Source organism: Chaetura pelagica, unplaced genomic scaffold (genome assembly GCF_000747805.2).
Source record: "Chaetura pelagica isolate M959 unplaced genomic scaffold, ChaPel_1.0 scaffold65, whole genome shotgun sequence".
Lineage (NCBI taxonomy): Eukaryota > Metazoa > Chordata > Aves > Apodiformes > Apodidae > Chaetura > Chaetura pelagica.
The window spans coordinates 45,594-69,279 of record NW_009953386.1 but is presented as its reverse complement, the minus strand read 5'-3'; the positions used below and the strand labels follow the sequence as shown (position 1 = coordinate 69,279).

General features: G+C 38.9%; 1 protein-coding gene across 1 annotated transcript in view; it reads right to left on the bottom strand.

The window, feature by feature from the left end:
• Window positions 1-12,439, bottom strand: part of GSK3B (glycogen synthase kinase 3 beta) — a gene marked incomplete at its 5' end in the record, with an annotated part of 94,355 nt that extends 81,916 nt beyond the window's left edge. The window contains one exon of the mRNA XM_009998251.1: window positions 12,246-12,439. Within this exon, the coding sequence (XP_009996553.1) occupies window positions 12,246-12,439 (194 nt within the window). The remainder of the gene's footprint in view (window positions 1-12,245) is intronic.
• Between the last annotated feature and the right edge of the window lie 11,247 nt (window positions 12,440-23,686).

Genomic DNA, 23,686 nt, shown 5'->3' with positions numbered 1-23,686 from the left:
AAGAGCATTTCTATTTCACTTGCTCTCATGCTGCTGCTTTTATCAGTTATCTAAATTACAAGTGGATAGTGTTAATAACCCTAGTGTACCCAAGGAAGTCCCAGGTCTCAGACAGACAATTTTAGTACAGTTTATTGGATGTTGCACTAACAGAATAATCTAACCTAGAAAGAATATAGCCCTACTTATAAAAAGCTTATAATATCATTGCCTCAACTAAAAATTACCAGCTCTTACTACCTTCAAATTTTGTAACTCAGAATTGCTCACTATTTATAAAGTACACCAAAATGGCTGATGAGCTTGGTGGCCTTCTATGATAGGGTTACAGCACAGCTGGATAAGGGAAAAACAACTGATGGCATCCACCTGGACTTGTGCAAAGCATCTGATACTTCCCTGCATGACATCCTTGCCTATAAATCATGGATTTGATGGATGAACCATTTGGTGGATAAGGAATTGGCTGAATGGACACACTCAAAGAGTTGGTGCTAATGGCTCAAAGTTCAAGTGGAGTTCAGTGATGAGTGGTGTTCCTAAGTGGTGGGTATGGGGGACTGACACTGTTTAACATCTTTGTCAGCAACAAAAATGGTGCGATTGAGTGCACCCTCAGCAAGTTGGCCAACACCACCAAGCTGTGTGGTGTGGTTAACCCACCGGAGGGAAGAGATGCCATACAGAGGGACCTTGACAGGCTTGAGAGGTAGTCCTGTGTAAAGCACATGAAGTTCAACAAGGCCAAGTGCAAGGTCCTACACTTAGGTCAGGGCAGTCCCAAGCACAAATGCAGGCCTGGCAAAGAATGGATTGAGTGCAGCCTTGAGAAAGACTTGAGAGTCTTGGTTGATGAGGAGCTCAACATCAGCCAGCAACGTGTGCTTGCAGGCAAGAAAGCCAACTGTGTCCTGGGCTACATGTAAAGAAGCATGGCCAGCAGGTCAAGGGAGGTGGTTCTCCCCTTCTACTCTGCTGTTGTGAGACCTCACCTAGAGTACTGTATCCAGTTCTGACGCCCTCAACATTAGAAGGATGTGGAGATGTTGGAGTGAGTCCAGAGCAGGGCCACGAAGGTGATCAGAGTGCTGGAGCACCTTACCTATGAGGACAGGCTGAGATAGTTGGGGTTATTCAGCCTGAAGAAGGCTCTGGGGAGACCTTATAGTGGCCTTTCGGTGCCTAGGGGGGCCTAGACAAAAAGCTGAGGATGGACTACTTATAAGGGCATGTAGTGATAGGACACAGGGAAGTGGTTTTAAACTGAACTAGGATAGATTTAGATTAGCTATTAGGAGTAAGTTATTTTTTCTTAAGCGTTAAGACACCAGAACAGGTTGCCCAGGGAAGTTGTGGCTGCCCCCTCCCTGGAAGTGTTCACGGCCAGGTTGGATGGGGCTTGGAGCAACCTGATCTAATGGGAGATGCTCCTCCCTGCCCATGGCAAGGGGGGGTAGAACTAGATGACCTTCGAGGTCCCTCCCAAACGAAACCGTTCTATGATTTTATGTCCACAAAGAAAAACTCTAAGTATTTATCCTTATTTTTAGGAAATCTGCAGAAATATATTCTCACCTCAGAACTCTGCCTCTACATCCTGTTGCTCCCAGTCAGACTTAACATGAAATGTGCTCACACAGTTGCTTAAGGTCAGAAAGCAAAACATGCATATCCATATAAGAAGTGAATTTTCCTACCATTCCTTTAGCCCATGCACTACATTTTGGAGAAGCAAACTCGAAGTGCTCAATTCCATGCTTGTGCACTTAATACTAATTCCCATGTTAGTCAGCAACACATCTTTTTAAAGTTTCCTCTCTTATTTATCAGTAAACCCAAGCTTTTCCACCAAGGCATCTTACTGGATTTACACAGGCAACACTCACTAGGAACTTAAAGAAAATAAAAAAGAACAAACTCCTTCTCTGTACACTGAGGAGGCAGTGACAGCAATGTGACTGGTGAACAGCTCAGCTGGAAGCTCAAGCAGAATTCTGCATGTCCTCTAACAATACACAGGTAAGTTGTACTCTCTGCTTCATGGTCTAAGTTGTGTGTAATAAATTACTTCATTTATAATCAAGCAACATGTTTGCACTGTTACACTCAACTGGAATAAATGTCTGCTTTCAAGGCCAAAAAAATTGGTAGAACCTTTATAACTCCTGTGTCTGGTGACATTAAATGACAGTGAATGCACAAGGGCTGGCAAACTCAGTCCGAGCTGATTCTCGGACAAATCTTTACACAAAAAAACAGAAGCAGATGTATCTTTAAAATACATCAAGTCAGATATTCTGCCTTCATCCTCATTTGATAAAATTTAGAGGGGGGGAACAAGATGGGAAATACACTATAGCTTGCTGAGCAAGAGTGCTTTTTCAATTTAAGAAAGTAAATAATCAAAATTAGATCCAGCTGTTCTTTTACATATGCATTGTTGTGCTTCAGTGATTCAGACCGGGTGTTTGTATTTTGACTAGTTAGCTCAGGAATAAACAGGCTAATCACCATGGCTAGGCTTTCAAAGGAACATCACAAATGAAGAGGTGAAATGAACACATTTGTTGGGCCTGTAAAAATTAGACCAGGCTTCAAATTCTAAAAGAACTACAGATTATAGATGTATATAGTCTGGGTATTTGCATCATGACACATACAGGAGCCCAAATTACTCATCCCAGTTCACTGTATCAGGCACTACACCAGCAAAAACCCATCCTGAAGAAAGCTGACTGCATCCTATTTAAAGTTTCATAACATATATTTAAAAATATTATAAACACCACACCCCACATCTCACTGTAAAGAAGCAAAACTTTGTCCTCAAATAAACTCATACGCAGTTTTACTTTCCACACTAGATCTTACAAGAGTCAAGGTTATCCAACAAAACCTCACTGTCTCCATCATCCTTAGTCTTGGACACCATATGGTGTCCTGAATTTCACTGCATAATGCAGATAAAAAATGTGAGGGAATGACCCAAGTGGGACCTAAAGACAAAACAAACTTTACTCAAAGAACTGCAATGTAAAATATCAGAAAGTCATTCCTCGTATTGTGTAGGCTAAAAATAAGTCTGTTTGTCACTCATGTCTCACCTCCTCAGTTGTCTCAGGAACCAGGAAGTATTCAAGTCACAGGAAAAACCAGCAGTGTTGCTAATTCCAGAGTACGTCTGACAATCTGAAGTGCCTTTGTCTCTGTACTACAGATGCTGGACAAAACCTTTAAAGTAGCTTCCTTTCATGATTTTCACATGTCTTGGTACCACTTTTCAGAGCATAGTAGATGGTGTGTATATGAATAAATTATCATTTATATGGCTCTTGAAGCTTTGAAAAATTTCGAGAAGGAACATAAGAGTTGGTTTAAAATGTCAGGTCTACTTGAGAAAACAAAGTGGCAATAAAAAATTATTCCTATTTCCTTAAACCTTTCTCATTTTATTTGCTGAATTTGAGTTACTCTTCTTTAAGGAAGAGCTGGGAATAAAAAAGGCAGCTAGTTTGCAAGGTTTTAAATGAAGCCAAAAGGGCTGAACTACAAGGCAGTGCTGGAGGACAAAGCACTATCTTGGTGACACAAGAACAAAAAAAAATAAAAAAAAAAATCTGTCCCCCACTCTTTTCTCTAGGAAGCCTCTGTTGAGCAGCAAGCGAATCTCTTCTGTCTTTCCCATGTCTGCATTTTATCAGTTATCCCTTCTTTTCCTTCAGCTGTACAGTTATCACAGCAGAGTATTTGAATAAACAAATACTGAGTTCAAATAGGACAAACATTTTGCCACCACCTGACACAGCAGCCAAATATTTTGAAGATAAAAATCTGTGTTCACTGGCAAAAACTGAGGCCAATTTATTTGATGACATATTAGAATCATCCTTTAAGAAGGGCATGTTGCACCAAAGATAATTTAACCAAGTAAGAATGAAGGCGAGAGCCACAGGTATGTAATTTTGCTAGATGTAAAAAGTGTTTATGCTAAATCTTCTGTAGCCAGGTAATTTCATGCTGTGGGACCTCTAAAAGAGAATACACACAACGGTACAAGGAAAAGCCTTAATGTAACTGCATGCACCAAACATCCAAGTAGTCTCAAAAGCCCTGTTTTTTATCTCAACCAGCATCAGCTAATCTTCTATTTATACCCTACACAATACTTTCCTCCCTAACTGGGAGACTGGTGTAGAAGGTTCCCACTGGGACATCATTTCCATTCAACATCTGCTTTAATATACAAGCTCTATACAGCAGCTGTATTACCTAGTTCAGGAGCATGAAATGTGCCTGCTCTCTGCCCATTCTTCTTACATAGAAGTGCCAGATGAAAAAAAAATATATACAGCTTAGAATTCATGTACTACCTCACACAGCAGTGTATCACCGAGCTTTAGAAGGACTTCAGGAATTTTACTGTGACTTTTCGCTTTTCAAATGACCAAGTTCAGGCTGCATTCACAACACAAAGAGCAGCCCTGGATTCTTCACTTCTGACAGATTGTGAACTTAGAAAGGTTACTCTATTGCCACACTAAGGGGGTACCAGTGGCAGTCATTAAATACTTTGTTTTTAAATAAGAAGGAGAAAAGCAAAATATGCTCCACCAGCCTATAATCCAGTTTCAGAGATGCATAACCAATGTGATGGATATATTCTCAGGCAAAGATATACAATATTCATGGTAATGCTCCAGAAAGGCTATCACAGATCTTTCTATAAAACACCACATCTTCACTTTTCACAACTGCTTTTGAACACCACACCAAAAAAACAAGAATGTAAAAGGTCAGCTTTGACCTTGGTTATACAGAGCTACAAATACATGCCATGAACAAAGCTCCCTCTAAGCAGAATGTGTAATGCTGAAGTAAAGCTTCAATTTACAGATGTGAAAAAGAGGTTTTCCCTACTGCATGCAGAATTAGTGTCTTTCTGTGCCAGTCCTTCTCAGGCACTTAAACAGCAACACTGGAAACCCAAAGGAAATAGTCTTTGAAAAATGGGATTTAATGTACCAGGATCAGGAATCCTGCAGCATCTTCAACTATACTCACACAGTTACAGTACACAGTCAGTACTTGGCAGAGTTATAGCTATTTATGTGTTTCAAACTACACATTTCCATGCATTAATGTGTATGGAATTATTTTAAACTGTAGTCTTCGCTCTGAATGCCATGATTTTGGAATAGCATCCAAATATCTCTTAACATCTATGTATCAAAGCAGTCTTCAGCTTAATTTACAAATATATATATATTTTTCATTGAATATATATATACACATATATAAAATATGTATTTCATGAACATCAAATATATGAACTCGCTTCCTTTAGTAGGTGTGAGAGACAACAGGAAATAAACCAAATCATTATTACAGCAGCTATACAAATTATATGGATCAGTGGGGCAAAAAACTTTTTATAAATGTATGTATCTCGAGGCTCTTTTTGTCAGTCAGTAGGTATATACAGGACAGATAGGTTTAACTTTAGTCTCAAGTTATGCTGTAGAAGTGGATAAGAAGAAAGTTGACCACAAATGGCTATTTTGTTTTAAAATACTATCTTTAGTCCCAGTCTAAAAAGTACCACAGGAAAACTCAGGAAATAGGAAACCTCAAAATCCAAAACACATAATCCACTTGGAACTGCAGCATTTACCTACATAAACAGCTCATGCTAGCATCCATGGGGTAAAGGGGAAATCAAGGGCTCTTTCGACACCTCCCTTTCCAGAGAACACACTCATATGGCAGAGGTTTCCCCATGGTCATGTGGGTTTCCACATGGCAACATGTGGAAACAGTTCTACATGCACAGGCAGCCACATCTGCAGATGACGAACACTTCCTCCTCTTCCCCATGCCAACTACAGCTAGATGATGCCGCACTCTCTGGGCAGCAATTTTCTGTCCAACTCCCCAGCTTAGGAAGAAAACTTAAATCAATACCCTGTATGCAAGCTCCAATTCACCTTCACGTGCCAAACTGAAGATTGATTTCGCATTAACACCTATTATGCATCTAACTGATTTGTCAGAGTAGAAAGCATCTGTAGAAACAGTCATAACACAATTATAGATAATTTTATTATATAGACTCTAGCATAATACAAAGTGTAGAAGATGCTTCTTAGTGCTCCTCAATCCCTTCTAGGCCACACAAGTATGTTCAGGGTGGTTTCAAGATGACAGAATAAACAGTACACTCCTTAATTCAAAGACTGCCAAAAGCAAGAGTACAAACAGATCTTTGGTTTGCTAGCAAAACTCAGTGTTTGAAAAAAAATGGAAAAATGGTATGAAATACAAGGTTGTGAGTGAGAATTCAGATACCTACCCAGTCTCTTTGATGTGCTGTAAACAGAGAGGCACTACAACTGTAATTACAGCCAAATGACAGAACTGACTCAGGTAAGACAGCTTTCAGGTGGCAGACAGATCAAAAAGTGCTGTAAGAAATGCTATTATCTTGGTAAACATCTCTGATAATCTGGATAAACTAAGATGGAACAGAGCTACAAATCTGGCCTGAGTTTACAAGAGTTAAAGCACAGACTTGAACTAACTCTCTGGAACTGAACACAGCCCTCCAGCTCTTTAGAAGATGTCAAAATATCCTGAACAATTGCCTAGGCATCTCCCATTCTGCAAATTATATCTGATAGCCCCAGCCTTTCAGGGGGACTGCATTCCCTCAGATGGGGATAGGTAGGACCAGAGGGATAGTTTTGAAAAGGCTTTGAGTCAAGCTCAATTATCTTCCTTCTGATAGTTCTATAAAAGTTTATAAGGATTGCTAATGCCCGTGGAAAATATTTTCAGCCTTCCTTCCCTGCTTGTGATACAAGCACAAGCCAACACATTGAAGTAGTCAGAAGACAGATCTGTTGTTCTGGGTGTACTTTGTAGCTATTTAATGATAAAATTAAGGCACCCTTTTAAAAGCACCACCTCCATAATGGTCTTATGAATAGTGATTCACTATTCCTCAGATCTTCAAAGTGGCTAAGATGTGCAAGTCCTCAAAGACTTCCATAATAAAGGTGTTTAAATGTTATTATTTCTCACTGCCAAGCCTTTCCTTTGTGACTTTTTAATTCTATGGGTCCTTCCAGCTCAACTGTTAAGTCCTTGAAGATAAGTTAGGATAAATAAAAAATAAATTATTCTGAGAGAAAGCCTGAAAGATTAATGTTTGAATATTCAACAATCCTTAGATGGAGATACAAGGTGCTCAGCTAGCTGACACAGAGATTAAATTAATGAGTGCAGTCTCTAGTTCTGTAGAAACCTGTGCAGATTATAAGAGGTCACAGAGAAAGATGATAATGAATACCGCAGAGCAGGTTCAACCCCTACACTGTATTAAAGACTTAAAACACTGACTTAAAATGAAGACAGTGTTCCTCCTAAAGCTCTGTAATAACTTCCAATTCTTTCTTAGAAAGGGGTAAAGAGTACTTCACTCAGAGACTGTGCTTTAAAGGGTTCATGGCTCAGGCACACAGACAAAGGAAGCCAGAGTTCTACATGGTATCTCAAGTTTCAGCAGTAACTATGGCTTCTCTTCAACTATTAAGATTCTTGTGGCAAAGCTACAGTACACAGGAATAGGAATCTGGAAGACGGCTTCACTAAAACGCTAAAAAGCAAGATAACTGCTTGCATCCTGTCTGAACCTGACAAAGTGAGACCAAACCTGCACTGAAGAGGAATTCAAGAGACCTTTTCCTTTAAAGCTTTCTGGCTGGGTTCCCCAACACAGATCAAGAGATGTGCTATCAGATTACCAGGTACATCTCTCCTCAAAATAATTCAGCTACACTAACAGTGACCTTAGTAGACTGAAGCCCCCTGAAAAAGCAGCCTTTCTCCATATAATTCTATTATCTGCTGTAGCTAAAATGGTGAAGGCTAACCAAAAGCCAAGAAATAAGCCAGGTTAGGTTGGCCAAGAGTGGAACTTACTAAACCCCATTTGAAGTTGAACTCTCACAGTGGTGTCTTAACCACTGAGATTCTGAGAGCAAAACACATCTCATTAGTCAACACGTTTACGCTTTCTGCACATGCGTATTTACAGAATGGCACCTTCCACCACAAGCAGAGACACACAACCCATCAAAAAATTGTGGCAACTTTAGATTGTTGAACGCTTTCAATGGAGTAGTCTCTTTAAAAGTTAACAGAACTCAAGAATGTAAACACCTAGTGATTTTTCAACAGGAATTCTTCCTTGTGGTTTTATATTTTTCACATGAGCTGCTACAATCAAAGTTGCTATAATGAAGGTAACACAAACAGTGGATACAGGCTACTTAGAAAAAAAGATGGTTTTATACTTAGCAGCTTGATATATTTGAGGCAAGAACTCAAGCAAAGCTGTTGCTCTTTCCAAAGTATTTCAAACAGCTCACAGAAGTACACTAGAACCTCAACACAGACTTATTTTTCCATTGAGTTTTAAGGGTCAGACTAACAGAGACTTTAAATGTTAAAAAAAAAACCCTAAATTACATTACTTAAATTCCTTGTGTTTAATATTGAGGTCTAGCTTAATGAAGGCAGAACAACTCTAAGCCAAAATTAAGCATAAGTGTATTTTATTTATTCCCCTCAGCCATTTGTCTCTCTTCTCTAGTGTACAGATAGCATTGCTCTATGTTACACTGAACTATAGACATCAGTTTAAAACCCAGAGCACTTCAGAGACCCTGTTTAAAACACAGCCATGCAGGAAGTGCACTGCCAAGCAGAAGAACCACTGAGCTGCAATAAAGGAGTAGAAAGAAGTAGGAGCATTGTAAACTATTGCTACCAAAGAAACTGTAATATTCAACTCTTCAACAAAGATTTTACACTCACTTCATTCTCGCATAGACTAATGCTGTTTGGACTTCAGTGGTGGCTGTTGAGAAACTTGTCATAGCAACGGAAAAAGAATAAAGAAGAAAGACAACCCCCCACTGTTAATTCCAGCTTTCAAGCTACCTTCAGACCTGGATGCAAGTAACTCAACTTCCTGACAAAGATCTAAGAATTGGCAACTGTGGTGCATTTTCCACATCTTCGCAATAAACTCCCTCCACATTCACAAAACGCAAAAGGAGCCTAGAAGTTACACTCTCTTGGGACTTTCTGAAATTTCTGAATCATGCCCTTTAAGCCTGGAGACTTCCTGCTAGCTTTTCTAAAAGCCTTTTTTTTTTTTTTTAAGAGCTAAATCACAACAAAGGAATAGGACTGTGTCTACCAAGATAAATCAGTCAGGATATAGAGATAAGCAGGCACCAGCTTGAAGCAAACAGCTGAAAAGCTTGATTATGATCTACACTTAAGGAAGCAACTTCCATCCCTTACTTCCTCTTGCTGCTTCTCCACCACTGGGACTGGTGCAGACAGGTGTTTCTAAAGTGCTCCCTTTCTGCCCTCAGAAGTTGATACAGTTCATCTAAATCAAAGCAGCTACAGACACCTTTGGCTGTCTATGATAGGGTTTCCTCATCACTCTTGAAGCAGGGGTGTACATTAATGAGAAGAAAGAAGTAGCAGATTTCTTAAGGAACTCCACTCACCAGTGCTTGGATCTGGACCCAGGCAGCTGGGCAGGCGTGGCAACAGCTCAGGACTCTGAACAGAGGAGCTCATCCTTTCTTACGCAGCACTCAAACTCTACGGCCAACAGGCATTCCAAAGTTCCCTGCGTAACTGGCAAAGTATCTGCTCCGGCATTTACAACCTAGATGAGACATTCCCAAAGAGTAGCATACTCTGAAGTAACTGTATGCCGTTCTCAATATAAGATACATGGCCCTAACTTCCAAATCCGTCCAGGCAAAGGCTTTCATCCCACCTGCAGGAATTTACACGTCCTGCCAACAGAACATACGCTTCCAGATCAGAATGTGAAAAGAAAGGGAGGACTAAACTGATGGATGATGGGAAAAACTAGGGAGCCAAGACCAAAGGTAGATGATATTGTACAGCTGGGACACAAGTTTGGAATAAGAAAATAAAATCTTTAAATAGGTACTACCACTGATGTGACTCATGCAAATTATGAAGTTAAAAGTAGTATTTTTAAATCAATACTATCTCTCTGTAAATGTACACATGCACTTACCATTATTTCTACATACGCTAGGGTTATTAAAGCCTCCAAGTACTGGATGTTTTCAGTTTACATCTCTTCATATATGGACAATCACAGAATCATTTAGGTTGGAAAAGACCCTTAAGGCCATCAAGTCCAACCATAAATCTAACACTGCCAAATCCACTGGCAAGCTATGCCCCTAAGCACCACACCGAAGCGTCTTTTAAATACCTCTAGGGATGGTGACACAACCACTTCCGTGGGTAGCCTGTTCCAGTGCCTGACAACCTTTTCAGTGAAGAAATTTTTCCTTGTATCCAATCTAAACCTATGCTGGCACAACTGGAGGCAAGAGACTAGCAGCCACCTCACTACAACCTTCTTTCAGGTAGTTGTAGAGAAGGTTAGTTCACAGACCAAACTGAAAATATCGTACTTAGTGTTTTAGCTTTTTGTTGTGTTGTGTTTTTTTCACCTTAAACAAAAATAGAGCCATTATTGAAAAGATGACACGTTTTTTTCTAATTGCTTAAAGAAACAATCCAAACCAAAAAGATAAATGGTCAGATAACAAAACGCCACTTAGTCAACTACTGCAAGAAAAACAATCAAAGACCTACATTTTATTCTAGATTACCAAAACAGATTTATTGAAGAAAATTAAGACATCAGTAATTATTAGTATCCGATAGGCAGGTAATAAAATACTCAGTCAAATTTTCATTTTGGCATCATACACAACCTTTAAGTCATGAGACTAAATAAATCAATTATTTTGGTTCAAAGCACTAGTTGACACCTGCAAAGCACAACACATTAAGGGAAATGTCTTAGCCTTCCCCCTACAACTATGCAATAGGAAGAGATCAAAAAGCTCTTTTAAACATTTGTTATTACTCTATCTCTTCCATTCCTCTAAAATAATCCACTCTTGCATCAGGCACGCTTCCCTCACACTAATTCAACACATAATGCAGTCCAGAAATAACTCCAATGTAAGGACAATGTAAGAACTTTAAAAGCCTTTCTCAAGTAGAAGTTCAACAATGCTGCCTGATTACACTAATTTAAATATATATCTGTCCTTCTCCATTCTTCATCTAATGCACTTGTGATACGCTGATGCCTATGGTTATGACAGCATCAATTTCAAGACTCATGGAAAAGGGATACAACAGTTGCTTCAGAACACTTCAAAAGAATGATTTTGCTACCAAATTGGGACACAAATTACAAACATGACCAGTTAAGCTAGCTGTGATGAAATCTTCTTAGAAAAATGAGAAAACTTAGGAATTATAAAAACATCACCCTATCACCTTTAGAAGTATTTTTAAAACTGACTATAAAGTAGTTAAAGTTGCAAATTGCTGATTTTTTGTAAATATGATTCAACTTCCTATTTTTAAGCTCAGGGTTTTTTTATCTAGACCACACCAATAGCATTATCTGTGGCATCTTCTCTACGTACTGTCCTTCTGCTTTTATAGTTATGAAAGCTGTAGCCTTCAGATGCTAAAGACCACACCACTGATTCTAGACACTAAAACAAATGCTTTTGCTATTGTTAAATGTTTGTGTAAGTTTAGCTGCAAGCCACTTGGCTATACGGGAAAGTTGTAAAGCACACCAAGTACCAAGCAGAGGACTAACAACAGTGATGATGTTGCTGGTGGTCCTTAATTTTTGTTCTTGTTTAGAATGAAGAATCACTAGTCTAGTATTATAAATAAAATATAGAAGGGAAGTAATTTGTCTTCAGTCCAAACTGCCCTGGGTTCAGTATTTTTTCATCTTCCTCCTTGTTCTGGAGGCTTGCTGAAGTACTAAAACACAGCCTTCTACTTTATAGATGCAACAACCAAGAGTAAAACCACAACAACATCAAATCAGGATTTTCAGCTTCCTGTTTTGCACTAATCCAAGGAATCATAACAACAGTGACTCACTGATTTTCAAGTTAAACTATATCCCTTTATCATAAACCATCTGTTTAATCTTTAGCCTTGGAAACTTTCATATGCATTTATCTGCTCCAATGAAAATAAATTTTTAAAAAATAAAAAACATTGCCATTAAAGACATGGAAAAACGAAAACATTCATGAAAAATATTCTGAACTTATGCATAGGCTCACCTTAAATCTTTTATCCTGCAGGACCTTCTTAATGGCCACAAGCTCTCCTGAATCACAGAGTTTGGCTTGATACACAACACCAAAAGATCCATTTCCAATCACCTTGGTGTCTGTGTAGCTAACTTCTTGTGGTCGGTCTGGACCTTGTCCAGGAGTTGCCACTACTGTAGTCACTTTGCTGCCATCTTTGTCTCCTAGAAAGCAAGAAATACACAAATAATCAAAATACCTGAATAAACATCATGACCAACAAGAATGAAACAGCAGAGGGTAAAGCAAATATTTAAATCAGTATATCTACTTCAGTATTATAGAGAAAAATAAAAAACCCTGACAAACTGCAAAGAAAACAGTGTATTTTTTACTGAAATACATTAAGTGGTGACAACTTTTTGTTTAGATTATTGGTAAAATAAATATTCCATTTCCAGAAGCAAATAGCTCAGCAATAAAAATGCAATGCATGAGCAAGACAAGTACTTATTTCTACATCTGATTAACCTAAGTGGTATTAAACAGTGTTGTTCATATTATCAAAATGAAGCACCTCCCCATATTTTCCTGTACCTGAAGAAACCAAACTGTCAGTATATCCTGCAGAGCAGCACTCTATCTTTTACAGGTAAACATCTGGCCACAGAAACCAGAATCCCTGACAAACTTGGTACTAGCAGCCCACCTAGACATAAAGCTTTGGTTTGGATCCATTAGGAAGCATCCTTCTTCCATGGACTTCCTTGCAAAGAAAGAAAGCACTAAGTGGGGTAGCAGGAGCAAAAGAAAGAAAGATGACAACAGCACACAGTTAGCTCACATCTTGACATGAACCAGAACATAGAGACGTGCACTCATGATGCAAAATCATGGTGGATGCTGCACAGGTCAAAGTCCTTTGGTGTAGATGCAGTGGCTGTGGATTTCAGCAGTCCACAGACAACCACATGAGCACTCACAGTGAAGTCCATCAAAAGACCAAGCCACTATTACCTACTCTTAGCACCATGGTTATCACCAACTGTGCTTCTTGTTCAAAGTCTGATTTTGTTTGTAACAGGATCAAAATTATAGGTATCTCGCAAGCCCACACTGGGCATTTATTGCCCCTTCAATTATGATGTTTCAGGTTTCAGAACTGAATAGGGTTACAAGAAAAAAAACAGAAGAAATCCACTGTTCCACAGCAGTCACTATGCAAATCTACAGGAACTGCACTCAAGAAATACTCATCACATCTACATATTAAAGAAAGTTTCCTTCTTCAGCTTCCCCAGAGAGCCTCTTCATTCCTTCACTACTCATGCATTTAGAAAGACTTTCCTAATAGTAGCTCAGATCACATTTAGTGCAGTTTAAGTGAATTGCTCCTTGCTCTACTCCAAGAAGACAGAAAATAGTGTGGCTCCCCACTCCCCACAAATATGAGAGGGGCTACTGCAAAGAAAGTCAATAAGCTGTTATTTCTCTTTGGTCAATCTGTCCCCTCACTCCTAAAAATCTCTCAGGCACGGTACTCAAAACTAGACCCTTCAGAGGAAGCTTACCTCAGCCCTACCCAGCATGCTGGTGACTTCTCATATCCAACTTGCAACACTCTTGTTTGTACAACCCAGCACAATGTTTGCAGCTTGTGTAATGCTGCAACCTGGTTGACTCATAGTCAGTTTGTGTATCAAACACTCTTCTGCAGAGCTGCTGCCTTTCTTCATCCACTTTCCACTTACACACCTGATTACTCTTACCAAAGCCTAATATTCTGCATTTGTCCTGACTGAACCACATCCAAGGTTACTCTTTTGCCAGCCTGTCACATCCTTCAAGCACGGGCATCAACAGAAAGAGATCCATTTTACAATGCTATGTTAAGTTTATCTAACAAATTTGTGTAAACCAGTGAATCCTCTGAGACTGCTTAAAGACTCTGCAAAAACCCACCAAACACCTCATCCTAATTTATCTTGAAACCTCTTGTTATGCTCAAGCAAAATAACCAAACCATTTTGTATGCCTTTCAGGGGATTTCCAGTAGTCCATTGTTTTCCTGGGCTTCAAGAGAAAATCAACTTGCAAATTTCAGTCACGTAGTCACATCTACTAATACTTCTGTAAGATCCAGAAAAGTAGAAAAATGGAAAGAGATTAATGTCTGCTCAGAGGGAGAAAGTGGAACATACATGGAAGCAGACTAGAGGTGCATGGAAAACTCACCCTTCTCTTTGATTACTGTAAGAAATAAATGGAAGCAAGCCAGGTAAAAAAAAGAACATTAAAACCCTTTTTTTAATAAACAAGCTGAAAGTGTAATTCTGGTAGAGGCCCTAAATTTCTTTTGCCCAAATGTTCTATGATTAGCATTCAAACTCAGCACATATAAATAGGTGATACCTGCTTTACTGCAACAATTCTCAATATTTAGAATGCAATCCCCTACTTCTCTGCATTTTGGAGGGACTTTTTTTTTTTTTTGCCCTTGACCACACAGACCATTGAGATTACTGCTAATGAGGTTCATTCCCCACCAAAAGCCTACTGAAGTCTTAGAGGTAAAAGAACTTGTCCCTGGCAACACTGGCTGAAATTTGAAGTATTTGGTATCAAGAGATATGCTCTAAGGAAACTCTTCTGAGCTGCAATTTGCTCACGGCTCTCCTTGACACACAAAAGCAAACACTGCATTTCAGGCCATACTGGGTGGTTTACTACAATGTGGTGCCTCAGTGACCTGGCCAACTTCTCCAAAGCTCAAATGATAAGCCAGTCAGCTTTATGCAGTTCTCTTTTAGGTCCATGGAAAAACATCTCTTAACTAAACTTGTTTAAATCTTCCTTGTATAAAAGTGTATGCATTGACACTTCAATTACCTACACCATGAATTACTGTTTCTTTATCAGAATTTTACAGAGCATTAAGCTTCCTAGATGTTTCTCCCAGTTTCCTTCTTTCAATCAACAATGACACTTGCAAATCCATCCACAAAAGACACCATGAGGAATCTAACCTTTCAAGAAAGAAACCTATTAAAGTTTCAGTTATATTCCATTACAGAACAGCTAAATCTGAGGGACTGCAGAGGAAAAATTCACCTTACATCTTTGACAGCTTTGATCTCTAAGAGTAAACTATCTCACTGCTTTTCAAAACATGCAAGTAATATGTATTTGTACCACAGCAGCATCCAAGGGTCCCAAGCGTGTTTTGCCACTCGCTGCACTACACAGATGTACATACTGATCAGAATAGTTATCCCATTTCCTACTGTCTGGACAGCTAGAGTTGACTGGTCAGCCAAACAGCATATAAAGGAATTCACTAAACACCTCTGGAAAACATTGGTTTTAGCCTCAGGTTGACAAGACAGCAGAGAATGAACACACTTCTCCAGCAACCTTCACTACCTCCAAATTGACACTCCTAACAGAAAACACCAAGAAGCATTATACCACAGAAAGTCTTAACAAGAAGCCTAGACAGTTCTCATCTCATGCCTTTCACCTGTTATTTTGTTTTGGACTGTCAGACTTAAAGCCCCAGTGGATAAACAGGCATTGTCAAACACACAATACTCTCAACACCTTCAACTTTAGGCCTACAACAGCAAACATTAAATGGAAAAACTACGGAAGGAAGGAAAGACCAAACACCGAAACACTAAACAGCTCTCACAGCACAGCTCACATCAGAAGAGTCACTAGTATTTGTCCAAAAGAAGCTGTTTTCTGGTGTCAACAGCAGTACTACCTAGTTTTAGTGTAACAAATAAGCAGATTAATGTGACTGTACAGCCATCATCTACACAAACCACCTTTTTAACATGCAGGACAGAAGCACAACTAAATAGCTGTAACTCTGAGATACTCTTGAATTTGCACTTGGTACATTTCAAGCAAATCCTTAAAGTTTTGATGTTTTACATTCATGATGTGGTATTTAGGGGGTATCTTTTGATGAAGACGTTTTTCCAGAAGCCCAAAGTGCAACTGAAAACAACATCTAGGCATTTTAATTCCCAAATGCTCTGATCTTTCTAGCTCACTTTCCACCTTTACCGCATGATGACAATTTGAGATAAATCACGACCATTAGTTAAAGTCAGTGGTTTGAAAGCAGAGAATACTCATCAGTTTGTGGGAAGAAAATAACAGACACCACTTATAAGATTACAGTTTATTATAGCATCAGCTCTAACCGTATTTTCCAGTATCTTGATATAACTTTAGAATGGCTCACGTCATCATTTTACTTAATGCAAAAGGCCATTTACCGTTTCAAGCCAAGTATTAATTCAAGTTTTTTGCACTCAAAAAATACCTAAATATATTCAATACTCTCTTTTGTTTATACAATTCACCAATTTAACCAAAATTAATATGGAACAGTATTATGTTAATGAAATATTTGTGTGGTTTGGGAACAAGAGGCACGCATCTCAAAAAAAAAATAAAATATGGTGGTAGATGTTCACCCAGGTGGGACAAGGGATTCTGCTACTGGATTAACATGACATCACATGAATAGCACACCAGCTGCAGATTCCTACTGCTAGTGCAAAGCTGACCATTCTACAAGCATACTGCACATACACTTTTTGCCAGTACCTAGAAGTAGCTATCAGTCAATAAAACTTGCTTTAGCCCTCAGAGATCATGAAAGACATCCTTCACAATTGGTTAGAACTCCCCCATGCCTTCTAAAGAATAGGCCTTGAAAAAGTCCAAAATTATGTCTGCCCTACATCCCTTTAGCTGTTTAGTTTGACTGAGCTGTACAAATGCACGTTAATGCTCATGTAGTCAGAGATCTATGATACTTTTTCAACTACATATACACCCTCTTCCTCCTCTTTTATACTTTTTGAAGTCAAAGAAACAATTAGTTGGATGTTTACAGCTGCCTTTTACTTCAAATGCAACCTCAATCCTTTGAGCTGCCTACAAACTCTTCCTTTTCCTCTTTCTTTTGACTTTACCCATCTCCTCTTCCTCATCTTCTCTAGTTGCTACACTCCTCCTTGCAGCCATGTGGCACAGGTCCTTCTCCCATTAGGTGTTTTTTAGGTTGATTTTTAAGTCCTAAAAAAACCTGACACACCTATAACACACTCTCTACAACGTCTGATGTCATAGAAAAATAGAATGGTTTGGATTGACAGTGACCTTTAAAGGTCACTTAGTCCAACCCCCCTGCAATAAGTAGGGACATCTTCAACAAGATCAGGTTTCTCCTGTAGCTGTCTGTCTCCAGTTTATTCAATATCTTCATTGATCTGTTTTAATTCTCAGTGCCACCTCCCTATTAAGATACAGCTCAATATTAAGTCAATATCAACCAATTCTCCCCATCTCAAGTGTAAGGCCTCCCCATACTCTTTCATCTTAATTTCCTTGATGTTCAATACAGCTAACAAGTCACTTTGGTAGAAACCCTGCACTACTGGATCTAGACCCTGCCAATCTGAATAGGTTACAACCAGCAGCTGACACAAATATCTATGGAGAAATGAATGACCAGAAGGGTTAAAAGCCTATTAGAACTATATTTGCTTTTTTCATTCATAATTGAGATGGTCAAAAGATCCAAATATTTTATGAAACAAATGTCTTAATAGAAAAGTTAACTGCTGGGATCGGATACTGACCATTACATTAGGCTATGAAATAAATCACTTGGCTTCTTAGATATTTGTTCATGGCATGTGAAGTAAGAAGGAAGTCATCAGCTGCTCTGAGAATCTTCAGTGTGAGCAACATACACTTGAGGCAACACACTGTCAGCAGTAGAAACCACAGTGCTAGATGACATTTCTCTAATTTCCCTACTGCATTTTAAAAGGTTAATTTCACATAAAGCTAGTAATTATGAGCCAGTATGGAGACAAGGTATAGAAATTACATTTATGAACTGTTTTACTAAAAAGCTTCCTTACTTCATCAGTGAACTGCATGAATGTTACCTAGTAGGAGACAGTAGAAGAAAGAAACAAACATTCAAGGGCTTAATCAGAAAAACTCAGGGAATTGAAGAAAGAAGTCTAACAAAATACAACGTGTTTTGGTTTTTTAATTTGCCCTAAAAAACAGGAGTCCTTGAAATTTCAAAAACAACTCAGGTTGAATACCGAGCAAAAAAACATAAGTGTGCCAATCATCACTCAGAAAAGACAGATTAAATATGTATACATACACAAAGACGCATACTTATTTTAGCACAGGAAGTGTCATCTGACTTCTTGACTGTAACTGAACACTGCAATAAAAGAGCAGCCATCAGACGTTACTTAAGATCAGAAGAATCTCATTATTTGTATCCAAGGATTTTGGAAGACCTAGCTAAGAAGTCCAAAAAGTGATGTTAATTTTTGAAAGAAATTAGAATACTCAGAGATCTTCAGAGGTGGATGGGATGATCCAGATGATCCTTTAAGTTTTACTGTAATCCCAAATTAAGTACCATATCATACACTTTGATAATGAATAAAGAATCAGTAAAGTGGTTTATAGTGACTGAATTGTTGGACTCCATTTTGTTAAAGAGATTACAGGTTGATTTAGGAAGGAGGGAAGAAAAAGCATTGATGCAAATGCACTGACTTCTGTAGGGTTTCTGACTTGCTATCACATCCTAAACTAATTAATAAACATGTATACAGAAAGACACATTATTATTCATTAAATGTTATATACTAGTCCCTAAGTTTCAATATAACTAGGATCTAATAAAATATAGGAGGCTCCAGCAGCATTGATTTTTGGCCTCACATTTACTGCTTTTATCAGCAACCTGAAAGAAAAGCTATGAAGTTCTCAGACATAAGATGTAGAGAGTTATGTTCAGGGTAGAGATCAATTAAGAAGCAGGTGGCCTCCCTTTGTAACTCTGGCACAAATTAAGTGGAGGAAACCAGGACCCAAGGTGATAGGTCACACAGCCAAACCAGGTAAACCCACCTCAAAAGATTAGTCATCAACTCTGACTTAGAAGCCACCCTGGCACAGACAGAAGTGCCTAAGCACAACATGGCTGCTGAGACCTAAAACAATCCTTAGATGTACAAGCAGGGGAACATCAGTCAATAAACAAACAGAGTTCGCTTTTCTATTTGGCATCCACTCAACAGTTACTGGAATAGAATGCTCACTCATGACAGCTAAAATTCAGGAGTGATGATTCAAAACACTAGGAGATTCAGAAAGAAGCCACAGACATTATAAGGTCAGAAAAATACATTACTTTGAGTGAGACTTTGAGAACTCAAACCATTTAAGTCAGAGAAAGCTGGAGGATTATATCTGAAAGCTATGTGTTTAAGGAAAAGACAAGCTCTGATCCACAGATGGGAGAATATACTGCATGTAATCACTAGAAATAGAAAATGCAAAAGTTTGGGACAGAACTGTGGGTGGACAAAATTAATAAGGAAATTATTTTTTCTAAAAAACTGTGAAAGTTAAGGTTATTTTTGCAACACAGATTTTTATCTTAGATTGGAATATTTTCTAAAGCATACAACATAGCTGAACCACAACTGCTAGGCCTGAAACAGGAAAGCCTGCACAGGATGAATGTAATGACTCTCTGGGTCTTAAGAAGGTTAGAAAGGTTCAATAACTACATAAACCTCTTTTTTTTTTCCTACCCAGCACTAATGCAGTGGTGTCATAGCTCAACACTAAATATGTTGCTTTCCACAACAGTCAAGATGCACATTCAATTTAAATAAAAACATAGTAAAGTGATAAATGATGAAAAGGTGAGGCAGTCACTCTCTGGCTTTATTGTTAATGATCAAATTATATTCATGGTTAATTATGCATCTCTTTGGTTCAATACAGAGAAAATTATCAGTACAAATTTCAGCAACAACTGTCAAGCTAAAGACCACTAAGGTAAAAGAGGCTTTTAAAACACTCCCCCTTAAAATCAAAGTTGCCCTTGCCTTTAGTTGGACACAAAGGAAGAAGAAAATACTCATTGCACTTGCACCAAATGATACCAATCAATTTCAAAACCTTCCAGAAGGCAAAACGTGGAACCCCAAAAGAATTGTTGGTACCTCTAAATTTTTTTCAACAGCTTCTAAAATGGCAATACAAATCCAAAGTACTAAGTGCCAAATTTATGCAGGAGACAACTGGAAAACAGTGTAAAAAGTAAATACTAGACAGATGTCAGGCACTGGAGTTTTTGAAACACGTGAAACAAACTATACTATCACTACAAAATAAGCAGCAACAGCTTGGAAAGGTAATGTAGCTTATTATAAAAATAAAATAGCATGTAAGTCAATATACTCATGTCTTTGAGGTCAGTATGTCATAAGGAAAAAGAAACTAAGTGTATTTCCAGATAAGTGTGACAGGTAAGGACGTGCCTCCTGTGCCTTTATTTGACATAATAGACACAAGATTACAGCAAGATGCAGGTACTTTTTTTCCTATTATTTACGTGTGGGAAAACCCCTAAAATTGAATTAAAGGAACATATGGATTTACTGCATCTCAATTCAGTCATTCCAAATGCCAGTGGAGCTTTAAGCCTTCCTTCAGAGGCAATCATAGTCTTGGGGTTTTTGGGGATTTTTTTTGGAAGGGGGTATTCAATTCACTCTATTTCAAAGCTTAATGCTAAAGATGGTAAACAAACCTTTAAAAAATGAACAGGATACTTAGCAAGTCCCAGAACATTCACATGATAGGCTTATTAAAACAGTCACAAGGTCACATGAAGCTCAAAAGCACCGGCTTCTACAGGCTTTTAGATCTTAACTAAGGAAGTCAAAGCAAGCACAGCACAGCATTGACCATGCAGTTGTGCTGGTCTACCCCAGCACAAGCTTGACTCCAAACAATTTTTAAAAAATTAGTAAAAAACAAAATAAAAACACAAGAGGAAAATGGATGGGAAGAGCCCTGTTGATCTAGCCCAGATGCCTATCATGTTGGCCATCAGATGATCTCCTCTGGATCCAGCTGTGACAGATGGGATTCTAACAGCTAGCTGCTTAAATCAACCACCACCAAATCCCAGCAGGTTACCATCTCATTGACTTACAAAATCAAGCAGCAGAATCCAAAAGGGATGTTTACTTCCAGCATCCAAAGAAAATATTCACCTTACTACAGCTTTCCTTCCTACCATTGTGTAAGGTGGGGCCTACATCTTTCTGAGGCATATCCAAGACTTGCGTTGGTCATCTCCCTCACTAACACCTGGCTTGCTTCTAGTACTCCATCTGTCATTGAAAACAGATCAACACTGTAAATTTCTAAGCAAGAGAGCTTTTCTCAAGCAGTAGGTAACACCAAGGTGGTGTTGCCCTATTACCTCAGGGAGCAGCATTAAATTATTTCCCCCCTGCCCCGACTAAATATCCACTAGAATGCTTATACTTACATTTCTGCTTTAGAAAAAAAATAGAGAAACATAAAATTAAGGTAACCTAAACATTGGCTGCCAGTGGGGTTTCATAAGCAGTCTCATACTCATTAACAAGTTCTTTTCAGTAGGCAATCAAACTCATTAACAGGTTATTTTTAGCAGGCACTCTTTCTGTTCTCTCTCCCCACCCACCTCACACATGCAGACAAACCCATTGCATGAAAGTTATTTAGCTACATAAATAAACTTTAAGTTTAGATAAGGTGATTCCACAGATTAGGAAGTGAGTACTGAAGTGATTGTAACAGCATTTGTTTTTATAATCACAGGTCAGGTCATTAATGTCCCAAAGATCTTACAGATTAAATGCAGCACAAGAGACAAGGATAGAGATAAGGAGTGAGAAGAAGCAATATGACGATGTCATGATAGCATGAGACTGTGGTTTGAACAGCATCCCATTTTGCTGTATAGCCCCAAGTTAAATGATAGGTGAGAAACTCAGCCTATACAGTATAGATTTGTTATTTGAAGTTTCCTTTAGTTGTTTCTCCCTCTTACATCATCAGGGAACATGATTTAGCAAACATTTGCCAAAGACAACTATAGCAGTTCAGCTGACATGTAATAACTTATAAAACCCCTGTAACTGAGCCCTGACAGGGCACTGGAGAACCCCAAGTTACAAACAGATCGTATTTACCCACTTGTTCATGCCATTCAACAGATGACCCTCAACAAGACTACCAGCATCTTCTAGCAAGGCTAATATACTGAATCCATCATTGGAATCCTACTGACATGCACACTTAGAGCACTTTCAGAGACTCCAGATCTTCTCCCCTACCCTCTCAGTGCCTTCCCCTCCTCCCCCCTCACCAAAGACTAACAAACAATAAACAGCATATTTGGGGTTTCCCTAGAAGGCCTACAATCCCATCAAAATATCTGGTATGACCTGTAAAGCTTTCCCTGCTTAAATAGGAGTCTGCATATTTGCCGTAGGCTTCCCTGTCTCAGTTTTAACTTGTTACAGTTTTTGCATCCAGTTGAACATATGCATTCCTAGTCCCCTAAGAATAGAGTACATCAGTGTTCTTTCCTTTTCATTCTCTCTCCATTCACTAAGGAGTTTGTAACGCACAAGACTGCGCCATTAAGCAAAGCCACAGGGCAGCCACCTGCAGTAGCTTCAAGCTGCCAAGACGCTCTCTACTAGACTGTCCTGGTTTGAGCCGGGATAGAACTAATCTTCTACTTGTGATTTTGCTTTTCATTTAAGTCTCTTCTAAATAGCTGCAGTTGCTGAAATTAACTGCATGTTTTTCAGTCAGTGTCTGCCTCTAGAATTGGTAACACTCCATCTTTATAGTTACAGCTAGAGAACGATATGCAGAACCAAGGCCACTGCTTGGTTCTGAAGAAAACATCATATGCTCCAGAACCAGAAGGAAGTAAGGTGTCATACCTGAGACCCTCCTTTGGGGAGGAGTGGACCAGACAGGTGGCCAAAGTTAACCAAAGTATCCCATCCCATACGCATCATACTGGATATAAATTTAAGTCAAGCGACTGAGGAACATCGACTTAAGAGATACATGGGCATCTACATGATGCACCTTTACACCCAGTTTCTCTAACTAAGTAGCAATGTTTTTCCACAGTTCAGCAATTCAGATGGGTTTACTTTTACGTTGCCAATTGTTTTGCCTCCACTGCTTTAACCACCCCCAGAAGGCATTTGCTGCCATTCACAAGTCAGTGTAGATACAGAGTCTTGGCCACCTTTCTCTTCCACCATGGTCAGCATCCTGGGAGGACTCTGTCCATTTATTTGCCTTTGTTCCCAATCCCTGTATTCCTTCATGCCAGCATTCTTTTTATTCCTGCCTCCCAGCTCCCATCTACTGCTGATTCTAGGAGTTGAGAATGGGACTTTTTCCAGGACCTGCCTTGCAGCTTCAGTGGTGATGTGGGCATTACTGGGGGGTGAGGGGATAGTGCAATAGTGCTTTTGTGTATGTTTGTATGTATTTCATTACTTTTTTTCATCACTACTGCCTCATTA